The 14,144-nt window shown below is 30.8% G+C and overlaps 4 protein-coding genes across 6 annotated transcripts; 2 read left to right on the top strand and 2 right to left on the bottom strand.

Annotated features, from left to right (window-relative positions):
• Positions 1–631: 631 nt before the first annotated feature.
• On the top strand, positions 632–4,409 carry LOC123675124 (zinc finger protein with KRAB and SCAN domains 8-like). 3 transcript variants are annotated; one of them, XM_045610379.1, is made up of 10 exons: positions 632–876; positions 927–1,047; positions 1,135–1,438; positions 1,542–1,687; positions 1,754–2,065; positions 2,292–2,378; positions 2,698–3,055; positions 3,099–3,360; positions 3,820–4,184; positions 4,263–4,409. In XM_045610379.1, exons 1-10 carry the CDS (start codon positions 829–831, stop codon positions 4,342–4,344), a joined length of 2,085 nt encoding a protein of 694 aa, XP_045466335.1. In that variant the 5' UTR covers positions 632–828; the 3' UTR covers positions 4,345–4,409. The 3 variants fall into 3 exon arrangements, with proteins under 3 accessions (XP_045466335.1, XP_045466336.1, XP_045466337.1); XM_045610380.1 differs by having other exon boundaries at positions 634–876; positions 3,114–3,360; XM_045610381.1 differs by lacking the exon at positions 632–876 and having other exon boundaries at positions 1,106–1,438.
• A 420-nt stretch (positions 4,410–4,829) lies between these two features.
• On the bottom strand, positions 4,830–7,146 carry LOC123675121 (probable anion transporter 4, chloroplastic). The gene is made up of 3 exons (XM_045610374.1): positions 6,755–7,146; positions 6,549–6,701; positions 4,830–6,456 (listed from the first exon to the last, which is right to left on the bottom strand). Exons 1-3 carry the CDS (start codon positions 6,951–6,953, stop codon positions 5,582–5,584), a joined length of 1,227 nt encoding a protein of 408 aa, XP_045466330.1. The 5' UTR covers positions 6,954–7,146; the 3' UTR covers positions 4,830–5,581.
• Positions 7,147–7,420: 274 nt separating this feature from the next.
• LOC123675119 (protein SDA1 homolog) lies at positions 7,421–9,864 on the top strand. Its single transcript, XM_045610372.1, has one exon. It carries the CDS (start codon positions 7,500–7,502, stop codon positions 9,645–9,647), a length of 2,148 nt encoding a protein of 715 aa, XP_045466328.1. The 5' UTR covers positions 7,421–7,499; the 3' UTR covers positions 9,648–9,864.
• Positions 9,802–12,287, bottom strand: LOC123675120 (chromosome partition protein Smc-like). Its single transcript, XM_045610373.1, has 9 exons — positions 12,010–12,287; positions 11,755–11,918; positions 11,539–11,698; positions 11,371–11,490; positions 11,126–11,286; positions 10,485–10,668; positions 10,286–10,429; positions 10,001–10,202; positions 9,802–9,950 (listed from the first exon to the last, which is right to left on the bottom strand). Exons 1-9 carry the CDS (start codon positions 12,136–12,138, stop codon positions 9,889–9,891), a joined length of 1,326 nt encoding a protein of 441 aa, XP_045466329.1. The 5' UTR covers positions 12,139–12,287; the 3' UTR covers positions 9,802–9,888.
• Positions 12,288–14,144: the final 1,857 nt, after the last annotated feature.

The following is a 14,144-nucleotide window of genomic DNA, read 5'->3' as shown; positions in this document are numbered from 1 at the left end:
ATTAATTATAATTTTTGGTACTTATTTACCAACTCTGTAGCGAAGATTAATAAAGATTCGATAAACTGGTTAAGCATCACAAAAAAGTAGGACTAAGAAAAAACACCCTGTATCTCGAAATGAAGTGTAGGCTCATGTTTATTTTATTCTTAAAATTATCCAAGGAATCTCTCATTTTCTTTCGTTACTCCAATTCAGGTATAAGATATAAGAACAATAGATAAAAAATTATTTAAATATAATATGATAAATATAAATGATAATAAATATAATATGATAAATTTAAATTTATCAAACCTCTTTTTCTCATATTACAGATATGAGTAAACGTTGTCATCAAAAATTTTTTTATCGATTAGCCCCCCCAGGAAAAAAAAAGATCTACGCCCTTGAGTTAGCAGATCCAACCTCTAGAAAAAAAAACTAAGAGCGCGACAAATTTTTTCTTTCACGACAAATTCTGGAATAGGTTTCATTGAATTTTGAGAAAGTGGCTCTGCTAACATAGGGGTCTACCTTAGAATATAGATAAATATTAATTATTAATGTTCTAAGGGGTCTACTTATAACTTATATTTATATATTTTGGTCATAGATGATTAACATTCACTAAATGTCAAAGACTAATAATAAATGTCAATTGCGATCGCCATTTTTTTACCGACTCACAAATTTTTTTACCGATTGAACCTTTTTTGATTGTCATATTCGAAAATGATTTGAATTGAAATAAAGTTATTTCGAAAATTTTCCCAAGTTGTTATGGTTAATTGTGTATCTAAATTAACTTCTAGTAACCTATATACAATTCATATTGAATTTTAAATCATGGAAACAAAACAGGTTGAGAATCAAGAAATTACCTTTTGGAATGATGTGAGTAAAGATTTTCACCAAAATTTCTATTGATTATATTTAAATTCCAGATAATATCCAGAGGGGAAAGTTCTTCTGCTATTTTAATGGACGGACAATACTTTGTTCCGGCCAATACTAAAACAATCTTATTTCCTGACGATGAAACTCAATATTTCATTCATAACACAGGTTTGAAAATATATATTACTTATTTCTGTTTATGGGAAAAATTGGTTATTTTTCATAGCATCATGGTGAACATCAAATCAATTCTAGGTGATACCTTATTTAGCAACAATGATGAAAATGTTTTTGGTGATGATGAAATCATCCATTTGATGAACAATTCAGAAAGTGGGAATTTGGAAGATCATAATCAAATAATTTATTTCGCTAATGATCACGCTGATTCGAAGTTGGACATGAGCAATGAAACGGATATTTTACATGAGGTTGGACTCGCTCTTATGGATGGCATGGAGCCATCAATGAAAAAAATCAAAGTTGAGGGTGAATTTTTTGACTTGGATTCCTTGTTGGACATAAGTAACGACAATGAAATCGTGCAAAATAATGAAATGTTAGTAGTTCAACAATTTGAATTTGGTGTACTGGATATTCACTTGATTATTACAATATCTGGAACTAATATGAACATTTTTTCATTTGATTTTGATATTTAGGAATGGATTTCAGTATGTAGTCCAGTTGCAAAACTTTGATTCTTTTCAACAAATTCAAGACTTTGAGGAGACTTCAGATCATGTCTATAATACTAGTATTGTTGAAGTAGAATCTCCAAAACCAATTGAAATTTCTAAAATTACAGGTGATGAGAATTAACTATAAATCAACCAGGCTTTCATTTTAGAGGTTTATATTCTAAATTTTTAAGGTAAAAATCTGATAACTGGTCAAATTGTAACATTGGATAGCTACCTAGAAAAAGTGAAAAAGTCAAGCAAAAAATTAATGTTGCAAAATACAGAGATGGTTTCTTTGAATGTTGGGAAAAAGAATGAACATACAGCACTCGGTAACCTACTTAATAAAAAGTTAACCATTGGTAAAACAGTGAATGGTCAACGTTTAATTGGTAAAGTTATTCATGTAGGAAAGAAAGATGAGGATGATGAGACTTCTGTGATAAATATGAATTCAGAAATTAATTTAGATGAAAGTTATAATGAGTTAACAACATCTTATCGTAAGTTTATAGTTACTTTAATGATCTTAAATCAATCAATATCTTTTTTGATTAGAAATCTAAGTATACTTGCAAACTTTATGAACCAATGTTGCATTTATTACTTGTTTTATCCTCTTTTCCTATTCCTTTTTTTTATTTATTCATTTTCACTTCAAGCTGTTAGTGAACTTAATTAGCTCATCATATTAAAATGAAGTAACCTGAACTAATGATTCAATTGCAGATGATGCTGTTGAGGAGCATGTTCCTAGTTCTGTGATAATTGAAAATAATCAAAACGACAAAAATATTCTAACGGAAAATATAAATGGTAGGAAAACTTGTCTATTTACATTAGAAGCGTTCTTTCAAACCAAATTAAGCTATATGTCATTGTTCATTCCTTTTTTGTAGTTTGAGATTTGTTTCTTTCATTCTAACAACTTGTCTTTCTTATACAAACTAACCTAGTTTGCAATGTAGTTTAGTTATATTAGTTTGGGTAAGATAAGTTGAAGTAATCTTGATAACTTTGAAGTTTTAGATTAGTTCAAGAGAATGCTACTATTCTTCCAGCATTACTTTGTTCAATAAAAATCTTTCTAACTATGAAAGTATTGAAATTACTTCCATTAATTATTCTCTTTTAGCTATGTTGATAGAGGATAACGCACAACAGACAGTAACACTGGATGATCAGATTCAGCTGAAAGACAGTAAAGAAACAGACATCGATCATAATATATTGGATTATGTTTCCAGGACAATGAGTAATTTGATGAACATGGAGTCTGTTCTGAAGAAATTGAAGAGAAAAAATTTGTTGATTAAGGTGGTGGAAAAAGCAGTTGGAGAAGAGCAAGTGAAGGTAAATAATTTCCAGATCAGGGGCCACCTAGAGATGCTGGGAGGCTGGCAGAAGCATGAGTATGAAGAGAAATGGATATTTAAAATGGATTATGAGAAGGGAAGGGAAGACTGTGGAGAATGGATTGAGTTATGGTCTCGGTAAGTTTGTAATTATTAATATTTATTACAACAGTGATGTCAGCTGTTGTTTTTTTAGAAAATTTCCAGAAACAATGAAGCTGACTATAACAATTGTTAAGGTAGATGGTTTGATTCAGTCTACGAAGGTTAGTCTGAATTATAATCTGGAAAAATGTAGTATATGTTCTAAGGAATTCAAGTCCATCTATAAACTAAAAACACACATGACAGTTTCCCATAAAGTTAAGCATCAGTATCAGTGCCAGATATGTGATAAATCTCTGGATAATAAGGATACTTTTAACCAACACAGAAAGTACCATGTAAGTTTCCTCTTTCATCAAAATCTACTTCAGTTTTATTCTTAAATAAAAATATGTATATTGATTTACTCAATTGGGTCCCTTATGTAATAATAATGAAAAAATGTTTAATAACTTCAAACCATAATAACATTTTAAAGGCTTTCATAGCTAGACTGTTAATCAGAACTTGAAAATTCAGATATAGATTGTATCTCTACACTGGATTTCTCCAAACTTCTCAGAGTCGAAATACAATCTATAGCCAAGAAACCTCTGAATCTGCCTACCACAGTTGTAGGTGAACATCAGGTGAATAACCAACTAGGCTACCTCTAGAAAATCCGAAATTTTCAAACTATCAATGTGAATATGATATAATATATGATATAAAAGACTCATATAAATTGTTTGAGGATGTAGAGATTCTATAGAACTTTTGTTCATCTTCAATGTTTTACAGTATTGATGTGGTTTTAGGTAGACAGAAAAGAACTGTTTTCATGTGATAAGTGTGATAAGCACTTCTTGAGTTTGCAGAGATTTACAAAACACATGAACAACCACAGTTTGGACGACTTGAAGCTTAGTTGTACAGTTTGTGATGAAGTATTTGACAAAATATCTTCTTGGAGAGAGCATATGTTGAGGCATGATGGAAAATCCAACAAGATATTCCATAATAGAGCTCGTTCTAACTATATGAATGCAGATATAAACTGTCACTCTAGGGATGTAAAGAATTGTTATGTGTGTAAGGTTTGCAATAGGACCTTCTCAAGGTACTCTAACCTTCAACGACATTCTGAAATACATGGAACTAAAAATTCTCTTCCCCTTTACAGGTAAATTTTATTGTGCTATCTCCTTATTTGATATGATAAATTAACTAAACAGTACCTATAAAGTTTATATTCTTTCAGTTGTAGTATGTGTGGATGTACCTACAACTACATTTCGTCGTTGACTCGTCACATTGTTCAGAACCACATTTCGACAACATAAGTATTATATGTATATTTATATATATATTAATATGATGAGAAATAAAGTCTAATTTTACATCTAAATCCATTTTAATTTATGTGAGTTGATATCCCAGATAAAATTCAGAGGATAATTTGGGATATAACTTTATTGAAAATATTATTTATTAATTTTGAGTTTAGTAAAAGTTATAGAGAAGAAGTAAGAAGTTTTTGTTACTATATATTTTTGCCAATCAGGGTAAAAAGAGCTAGTCAAATATAGAAAAATATACAAGGTGTTCCATTTGAAAAAATGAAGTTGCAATCAAAATGTTGCGCACTCTGTATATATTTCGTTTTGTGAAATCATTTTGAAAAACGCTAGTCGATTTCGTGAAACTTTTGTAGAAAACATTTTTTTGTACCTCTTTTAGTAACAAAGTTAAAGGGGGGGTCAAATTATGGTGAAAAACTCGGTACATACATACTCGATTTTTTCCAAAAGATTTGTAAAACATATTCAATTGTTTATCTTTAATTCAATTATTTTCATTTATTATTTACATCTTTGTTTTACTTTAAAATCATATTTACAGTTTGTATCAAACACCTCTGTTTCAGTTAAGTATCACATGGATTGATATTTCAAATAACTGGGGTGGCTAAAATGAGTTTAAATTAAAAATATAATTTCAGTTTTACAATGAAAATATCCATTATTTCAACAAATTATTGTACTGTAGTTTATAATTCAATTCAATTGTTCACTTATTGTAATGTAGACATTTTTTTGTTTCTTCTAAACCAGCTTTAATTTCATACAATATTAACGAATATTTAACTCAAATGGAACAATTTCGATAGATATTATGGCAATAAATTCCTCTTCAAGAAACTCCAACTTTCCACTTATATTTTTTGTTCATAAACACATTTTGTTTTTTCAGCATACTTCTTTACCTCGAGAGTTTTTAACCTGTTTCAATAAATAACTCTTAAAACATGTCTAAAATATCAAAGAATAAAGTTAAATCCATGAACTTGATCACTTCTCTCAGGCTTTTATATAAAATTTTATTTGTCTCTTCTATAATTTGAAATAATTTTAACTGCCTAAATTTTTAGTAATAACAGTTTTTTCTGTACTTCACAAAAGTTAGGTGAGCAAAACAAAATGTGTAAGAAGTTCAAAATTATAATATGCAGTGATTTTACTAATGAATATCCAATAGATAATATTGGCTAAACTGTCATGAGAAAAACTCAAGGAAAGATTACAAAACCTGAGTTGCCATACTATTTGTGAAATAAATAAAAGCGCCAACTATATTAATTAATGTGGCTCCCAAAAATACACTCATCCACTTTCCCCCAGAAGCAGTCACTAAAGATGCTGTAACAGGACCACATAACACACCTGGAATGGTTGCAATAGTATTGCTAATGGCAAAGGTAGTTCCAGCATGGTTAGGAGCAATATCCACATGGTTGCTCAAGTGTCCAGCACTATTTGAGGCTGAAAGCCCCATAGATATGCTGACAAAGAATAGTGCTAGAGCTAAGTGATCCACTACACAGAATATTGCCAGGAAAAGTGCTGGTCCAATGAGACCTATACAAGTCATCAGACGTCTTACATTCAAAATTGACCAACCTTTATTCTGAAGCAGCCCGTCTGCTAAATGACCACATATGATGCCAACTATAGAGTTGACAATGTAAGGAACAGCAGTCAAACTCAAACTGTGAGCATCACCACCCAAATAACGAGTGAGATAAGTCGGAAGCCACTGCATTATAATGTAAGATGACCAGTTCATTGCAAAATGCGCTACATAGATTGCCCATAAGGGCCGGCTAAGAATAAAATCAGTCCAACGTGTACTCCTAGAAACCACTTTGGGCATGTGCAAAGGAATGGTATCTTCTCCAAGAAAGGCACCTTCAGGATATAACATGAACCAGAGGAGCACCCACAAGAATCCAAGGGATCCAAACCAATAAAAACAGGCTTCCCAACTCAAATGAGGACATATTATTGAGGCCACAGTTTGACCAACAGAGCCAGAAGCTAAAAGATAACTGAATGCTCTCGAACGTTCTTCAACTGGTATACTGTGAGCAAATAGATGAAATATGGTTGGCAAACCTGAAATTACAGTATTATTTGTATCTAAATTCATGGAAAGATCAATATCTGAATCGAAGTAATATGTTCGCTTTAAAAAACTCATAGCTCACCTAATCCCTCGGCAAATCCTAAAATTTTCCGACATATAACAAGTGATGTTATACTACTTGCTAAAAATGGAGTAACAAATGTTGCTATACTCCAGAGAAGGACACTACATATAAGAATATTCTTAGCTCCAAGTCTATTCACCCAAAAACTACCTGAAAAAAAATAACGCATGAGAGTGAATAAAGCACTCAATTGAATAGTTCACCTAATAATTGACTCGTTAGATATCCCCCAGCAAATGCTGATAAGATCCACCCCTGAGCATGCATAGACCACTGAAAAATATCAGTCATAGGGACTATCGCTATAGGCATTATAACTCTATCAGCGCTATTTATAAAATTCGCAGCGCTACATAATGCTACAATTCTAGAAGTTCTTGTAAGGCTCCTTATTTTTACCATTTTGGAACCTTTTCACAATTATTTATGATGAAGTATCAAATAATTCAGGTAGGTTTTGAGTTATAGAACCATAAACATTGCATTTTAATTGAATAATATGCTTTGAAAGCGATTAAAAGTAATTTACTTTCAATAACCTTATTAATATCGTTTGAATCAGTAGTGCTTCTGTGGCATTGTCAAAATGACAGTTACTAACAAATTAGGCGAGGTTAGTTTAGGCATAGAGCTATATTAATAGTTTAAGAAAATAAATGAGACTAGTGTCTTAAGATGAGATATAAGTAAAGATAAAATTAAATTGTAAAATATACTTGCTATTGTTTGGTTCAGTAAGTAAATTTTTTCACTTTTCATTGATTATGATGGAAAAAGTGCAATTCATCATTTCTGATATTTCCAAATGAACACTGAAATCAAAAAAGAAGAAAATCAAAATATTAATTTAAATATTCTCTGATAATAACCTAAAAGTTAATGTCTCGTATGTTTTTCTACAAAGTGAATATGTGTGTTAGAGATTAATTGAAAATTTTATCCAGAACAATGGTTAGACATAATAATCAGTTAGAAAATAATCTACCGCAATTGCAGTATTTATTGAAGAAAGATCCAGAATCCTATAAAGATGATTTCCACACTCAATACAACAGTTTTCAAGGAATGCTGGAGGTTTTTTGTGGAACACCTGAACAACCAAATAAGAAATTGGAGGATATGGTAATGTTCGTAGCTCAAGTAGTTCAATGTTATCCAAAAGAATTAGAACATTTTCCAAAACAATTGATAGATATTTTGGAAAAATATGATACTGTTTTATACAAAGATATGAGGATGCAGTTGTGCCGTGCTTTAGTTTTATTGAGAAATAAGCAATTACTGCTGCCTAATGACTTGTTGGAATTATTTTTCAAGTTATTGAGATGTGACGATAAGAATTTGCGTGATTATCTTCAAACTCATATAATTACAGATATTAAGAATTTAAATGCTAAACATAAAAATGCCAAGTTGAATACTTCATTGCAAAACTTCATGTTTACAATGTTGAAGGATTCCAATACTAGGGCTGCAAAGATGTCAGTAGATATAATGATAGAGTTATACAAAAAAAATGTTTGGAATGATACCAAAACTGTTAATGTAATTGCTACAGGGTGTTTCTCTAAGATAACCAAAGTAATGGTTGCTTCTTTGAAATTTTTCCTAGGAAAAGATGAAGATGATAAATCAGACAATTCAGATTCAGATGAAGATATTGACCCTAAAGAAGTAATGATGGCAAATAAGGTCAATAAAAAATCAAGAAAGAGGGATAAGAATTTAGCCAAAGTGAAAAAAATGGCAGCAAAAGCATATAAAAAGAAATCCAAGAGTGAATCTTTTAATTTCTCAGCATTACACTTAATCCATGACCCACAAGGTATGGCTGAAAAGTTGTTCCATCAGTTGGAAACTACAACGAAGAGGTTTGAAGTGAAATTGATAACCTTGGATGTTATATCACGTCTCATTGGTTTGCATCAATTATTTTTATTCAATTTTTATGGATATATTCAGAGATTTATGCAGCCACATCAAAGAGAAGTCACCAGGATTTTGCAGTTTGCAGCACAAGCAAGTCATGAGTTAATACCTCCAGATATAATTGAACCTGTTCTTAAAACTTTGGCAAACAATTTCATTACAGAGAGGAATTCTTCAGATGTTATGGCAATTGGTTTGAATGCTGTCAAAGAGATTTGTTGTCGTTGTCCACTTGCAATGAGTGAGGATTTACTACAAGATTTAGCAGAATATAGGAATTATAGAGAAAGAGCAGTAATGATGGCTTCTAGAGCACTTGTTCACTTATTCCGTAATATAAGGCCGCAGTTGTTACGTAGAAAAGATAGAGGTAGACCTACAGAAGCCACAGAAGAACTCACTGAAATGAAATATGGTGGAACAGAAGCACCAGATTATGTTAAAGGCGCAGATGTTTTATTAACCAATCACAAAGAAGAAATAGAAATCAATTCAGACTCTGGTTCTGATGATGACGAATGGGTGGATATTCAACATTCTTCAGATGAAGAAATGGTAGAAGAAATAAACTCAAATAGCGAAGATGAAGAAGAGAATGAAGAGGGTTATGAAGAAGAAGATTCAGAGGATTATGAAGATGAAGATGATAGTGGCACAGAAAATGAAGAAAAGTCGCTGACAAAAGTAGAACGTAAGAAATTGAATGCACAACGTAGGATACAAAGGAAAGTTGATAAAGTAGAATTGGCAAAGAAGGCTACTCTTGAACGTATTCTAACTGATGAAGATTTCAAAAGAATTGACATGGCTAATGTTAAAAAGCAAGTATTCTCTTCAACTAAAGGATTGAAAAGACTGGCTGAGCAAGACCTTAAGGAACGGTCTGAGTTGGTTAAACTAGGTGATATCGAGAATATTTATAAAAAAAGGAAACACGATAAAGCTTCTCGAGTTGAGAGTGTTAGAAAGGGTCAGGAGGGTAGAGAATCCTTTGGTTACAAAGATGGTAGAATGAATATACATTGCTCTAAGACTAACAGGGAGAAAAGGAAGACAAAGAACTTTCAGATGATGAGGCATAAGGTCAAAGCAAAAGTAAAGAAGAGTTTCAAGGATAAACAGGTTGCTCTCAGGAATCATTTGTTGAAGTTGAAGAAAATGAAGTAATGAGAATGAATTTATAATATTTCACTTGTTAGGTTATTGAAGTAGGAAAATTTTGAATCATAATTGTTTTGTTTTTAGAATTTGAAGGAACTAATTGCTTTAAGAATATCGAGTTGAAAATAGAAATAAAACCTAGCCTCTAATAGTCCTAGAATAATTTGAAAGTAATATATATTCTGTAAAAACAAAATACAAAAATAAACATTTTCTATAACAATCCATATTGGATGCCAATATGTCTTCAATTCTTTGGATCCTGGAAGAATGTGGTTGCAGATATTTTCTTTGTAAGAAGACCATTTACTGCAAAAAGCAAAAATTATTGTTTAAAAATTACTATTTTCTCTACTAACATTTCACCATCTCCCTTTTTTCCTTTTCAATAGTTTTTAATTTTTCTTGTGCCATTGTGAGTTCCACCATCACTTTTTCAGTTTCTTCATTGTTAAACTTCATTTTATATTCGTGGAATTCTTTGAATAGTTGATTATTCTGAAATATCTGCTCTTTTATCAACTCATCTTTTGATTTTATTACCTCCATCAATTCTTCTACCTGAAAAATGAAAGTTCAGCCAAAGTTACACAGAAAATTAAATAAATTTCAATTGAATTTTCTTAATGTTTAATTTTAATTACTTCTTGTGCTTTGGAATCATAGTGCTTATTATAATTTCTTATGACTTGGTTTGCTTGTTCCATATCTTCTTTGAGTTCATTATATTCCTCTGTTTTCTTGACTATTGCAATGGCCGAGTTCTCCAAATCATTACTGTATTCAACCTACAATATATTTGCTCCAATTTTATTGAAAATTGATATTTTATTCCTTCCTTACTATTTTTTTCTCAAGGTCAAAAATCTTTTTATCATTGTCTTTATTGATTGTAGTGAGGTGAAAAATATCTCTTTCAAGGTCTTTATTTAATTTTTCTAAACTGGCACAATTTAATTTTAATTTATCTATCACCGAAATATTCTCTAGATTATCTATTCCCATTTTTTTAATTCTCTCTAATAATCTGAAAGGAATAAAAAAAAGCATTGTAAATATTCCAACAGAAATAAATTGAGTTAAAATTAAATATTATTCTGAAATATTCCTAAAGTCCACTTCAATATGCATTATTAAAATAACTTAACTCTTATCTTTAGTTTCATTTTGAAAAACGATGGTGTCATCATCAGAAGATAGAAGGTAAGGTCATAATAGGTATGTATACATTCATAAGCAAGAATTATTTGATTTGAGTAACTTTTCGCTTCCCATGATGACAACATTGTTGCCGAAATTGTGTTAAATGTAAGTAAAGATTCCTTTGATGAGGATGTTGTTTCTTCAACCATAGAAGATTATTCTGATTTGATATTATCATAATCTATTTGTCTTAATTCTCTTTAAGAGAATAAGTTGATTTATTTGGGTTTCTTCACTATGTCCTACTTGTTTACCTAACAAAGAGAGAAACTAAGATTCACCTTGAATTAGATTCAGACTTCAAATGATTTTCATTTCTTATTATTTTTATGTCGGAAATTACTTTTACCATTTTACTAGAAACTTCCATTACTTTTTCAGTGAGTAGGGACTCACACTGTCTCAAGCAATAAAAGAAAACTTTATTAACTGTTTGCATATCCTAAAACAAGAAGAGTACATTGAGTAACTTGCTGAGCTTAACTTAAAATGATAAGTTTAATTTCTGCTGAACCAATATAATAACCTGTCTAAATTTATGTTCCAATTCATTGATATAATTAATATTTTCTGTTATCTGTTTATCTTTTAATGTCAGTTTATCAGACAAATTGATGATTTGTTTGGATAGACTCCTATTAGTGTCCTAAAAGTAACAAATTAGTAAAAGTTAATTATACCAAAAAATTTTCACCTGTAATTGTTTTATGTTTGTTTCCATTTCTGAGAATAAATCTTTTTGGCTGGTAATAGCCATTTCTACAGATAAAAGGATCAAGTTTTTAATTTTTGACTTCTCATAAAATATTACACGGCATTTAGTTCCATCAGAATTCACCTCACATTTCATCAACCTGAAGAATAAAATTTTGTTCATCAAGAATTCAATTAAAAATTTCTCAATATATACATTTCTTTACTAAGGTTCAACAAAAGCATTTCCAACAGATGTTGTTCGAATTCATCGAAGTCTATATCTAAGGATTGTTCTTTTTTCATGACAGGGAAATTGTTTTTATGTATTACAGTTGTATAATTGAATAGTAAAGTATTTTCATCTCTCAGTTTTATTAGCTAAAATAAAATAATATTTATTAGGCTAACAAGCCTTTCACCAGCTTGATGTTTCACAAATTATACTCATTTTTTATAGACCTCTACCTACCAAACTACCATCACAGTCTTTTTTTACGACAATATTAAGAGATCTTGTTTGTCCAAAGGAACCTCCATCATCAACTTCTAATATATGCTGCTTGTTATGAATAGGTTTATTATCTCGTGGAAAAGACATGTTTTATATTATTCAATTCATAGAGTCATTAATTTAATCTAGAACACAAAAACCACTCATTTCCAACAATAATGAAAACTTTGTAGTCAGAAATGAAAAATAATAAACAAAACCACTTCGAATGAATCATAGAATAATAATTAAATTATATCACAGATTATCTCATTTGTGTTTATCAGAGAACACTAATAATAATTGTTGTATCATTTAACTGTAATGAAATATTAGGAATTTAGTTCATCATAAGCGGTGGAAACGGCAATTTCTGTAATCACTAACCATTAACGGTTAAATCTTCATATTAGTGTTCACTGAGTTGGGTTCCAGAGTTCTAGATTTCGTTTTGAACATTGTGATTATTGATTACTCTGGTCTAAATGTCGAAATCATGAGGGATTTATCTAATTGCAAGTCCTGATTCAGACAATAAATAAAAAATATAGAACTTGGTGCAATGTAATAGAAGAGGTGAGATATGTTTACACCTTTCTTCTAAACTAACTAAGAGCTAAAAGCTGATATAATATTTTATCAATTATTATGTTTGCTCTAATTTCATGAGAATCTGCAGAAAGGGCTGAAGTTTGTAAACATAAACCGAATAATTCTAAGCAGCGTCTACTTTTCCCATATTTCCATACAATAATATCAGTGGCATTCAAGACCGCTTCTCCTAAAAAGTCAGTTTTTTGGGTAATGGATGATTATTCATAAATTACAATGAACTCACCTTCTATTGAATTCCTAATATTTGGAGTTGCTTCTAAGTAACGAAAATATTGAGTTTAACTGAGAAAAAACTATTTTCATGGTTCATTCTATTTTTCTTAAAAAAATATTGCAAATAACTTCTGTTTACAATGATCTTCCCTACACATGAAAACGAATGTTGTAGAGGGCGCAGCCTAACCTTGAATCGGGAATAATTAATTCAAGAAGTATTCAAGAGTTTTTTCAACGCACAAATAAGCGTTCTTGTATTGAATGATCTCCTTAGAATATATAATAGATTAATGTTGTAAGATGATATCTAATTTTGATAATTACGCATGCGATTTGAGATAAGGCTCATTTGTGCGACAGCACTCTCGCACTATCACGATAGCAACTATATCGTGTCGTTTACATGGTTCTACTCTGTTATCTGTGATGGTGACCACAGATAACAGAGTAGAACAGATGGTGACTGTTGCTGCAATAGTTACTATCACCGTGAAAACGAGCTTTTAGATTTTAAGGATAGTCCAAATCTGAAATACAGGTCTCCCTGCAGGTTATAACAATAAACTGCGATAATAATTGAGACTTGTAGTTGAAAAAACTTTCCGAGTCAACTGGTTGAATTGGTTCAGTTGGTTTTAATATATTTTCAACACCAACTATACATATATAAAAATAGATCAATACGCTCTATCCATTTGACGTCACGCTGCTATTTTATTTCTCCTGTAAGTGTTCTGAATCCAAACAAATAAATTGTCATTCAAATTAGTACGATTTCCTTGAAGAACCTGATTTTTTTGATTCGTTAGATAGCCTAGTTATCAATTATTCGCTGAGCTGCCATCTAGCGTTAATATTTATAGAAATGGTTTGCCTATAGGTTCCTGCAATACATGTAGGTGGCTTGTGAGTAACAGGATTTTGCATCTAGAAAATCAATAGCAAAGGCGCAATTTTCGAAAAGATAATGAAATATTGGAATTCTCGTCCCGAACAGACTTTTTTCTGATGCAGGAAAAAAAAATTATAGAAAAATAGTTCCAACAGTTTATTACAATAAAAACAAAATATTTGTAGGATTGCACTCTTGAAGAGTTGAAATGGAAATGTTAATGCACATAATAAAACCCAGATTGACAACATTTCTTGATTCATAGCGAATCAATATCACATTAAGCATTCTCAATAGATTGCATAAGCCCGTGAAAGCCTCAGAGCCTAGTGACTCAGTGAGTAACTTATGACAACCATATTTGAATAAATCCATATCTTTCAAACCGGAC

Source organism: Harmonia axyridis, chromosome 3, assembly GCF_914767665.1.
Source record: "Harmonia axyridis chromosome 3, icHarAxyr1.1, whole genome shotgun sequence".
In the NCBI taxonomy this organism is placed as follows: Eukaryota; Metazoa; Arthropoda; class Insecta; order Coleoptera; family Coccinellidae; genus Harmonia; species Harmonia axyridis.
The sequence above is the reverse complement of the archived record's forward strand: the minus strand, read 5'-3'. Positions and strand labels throughout refer to the sequence as shown.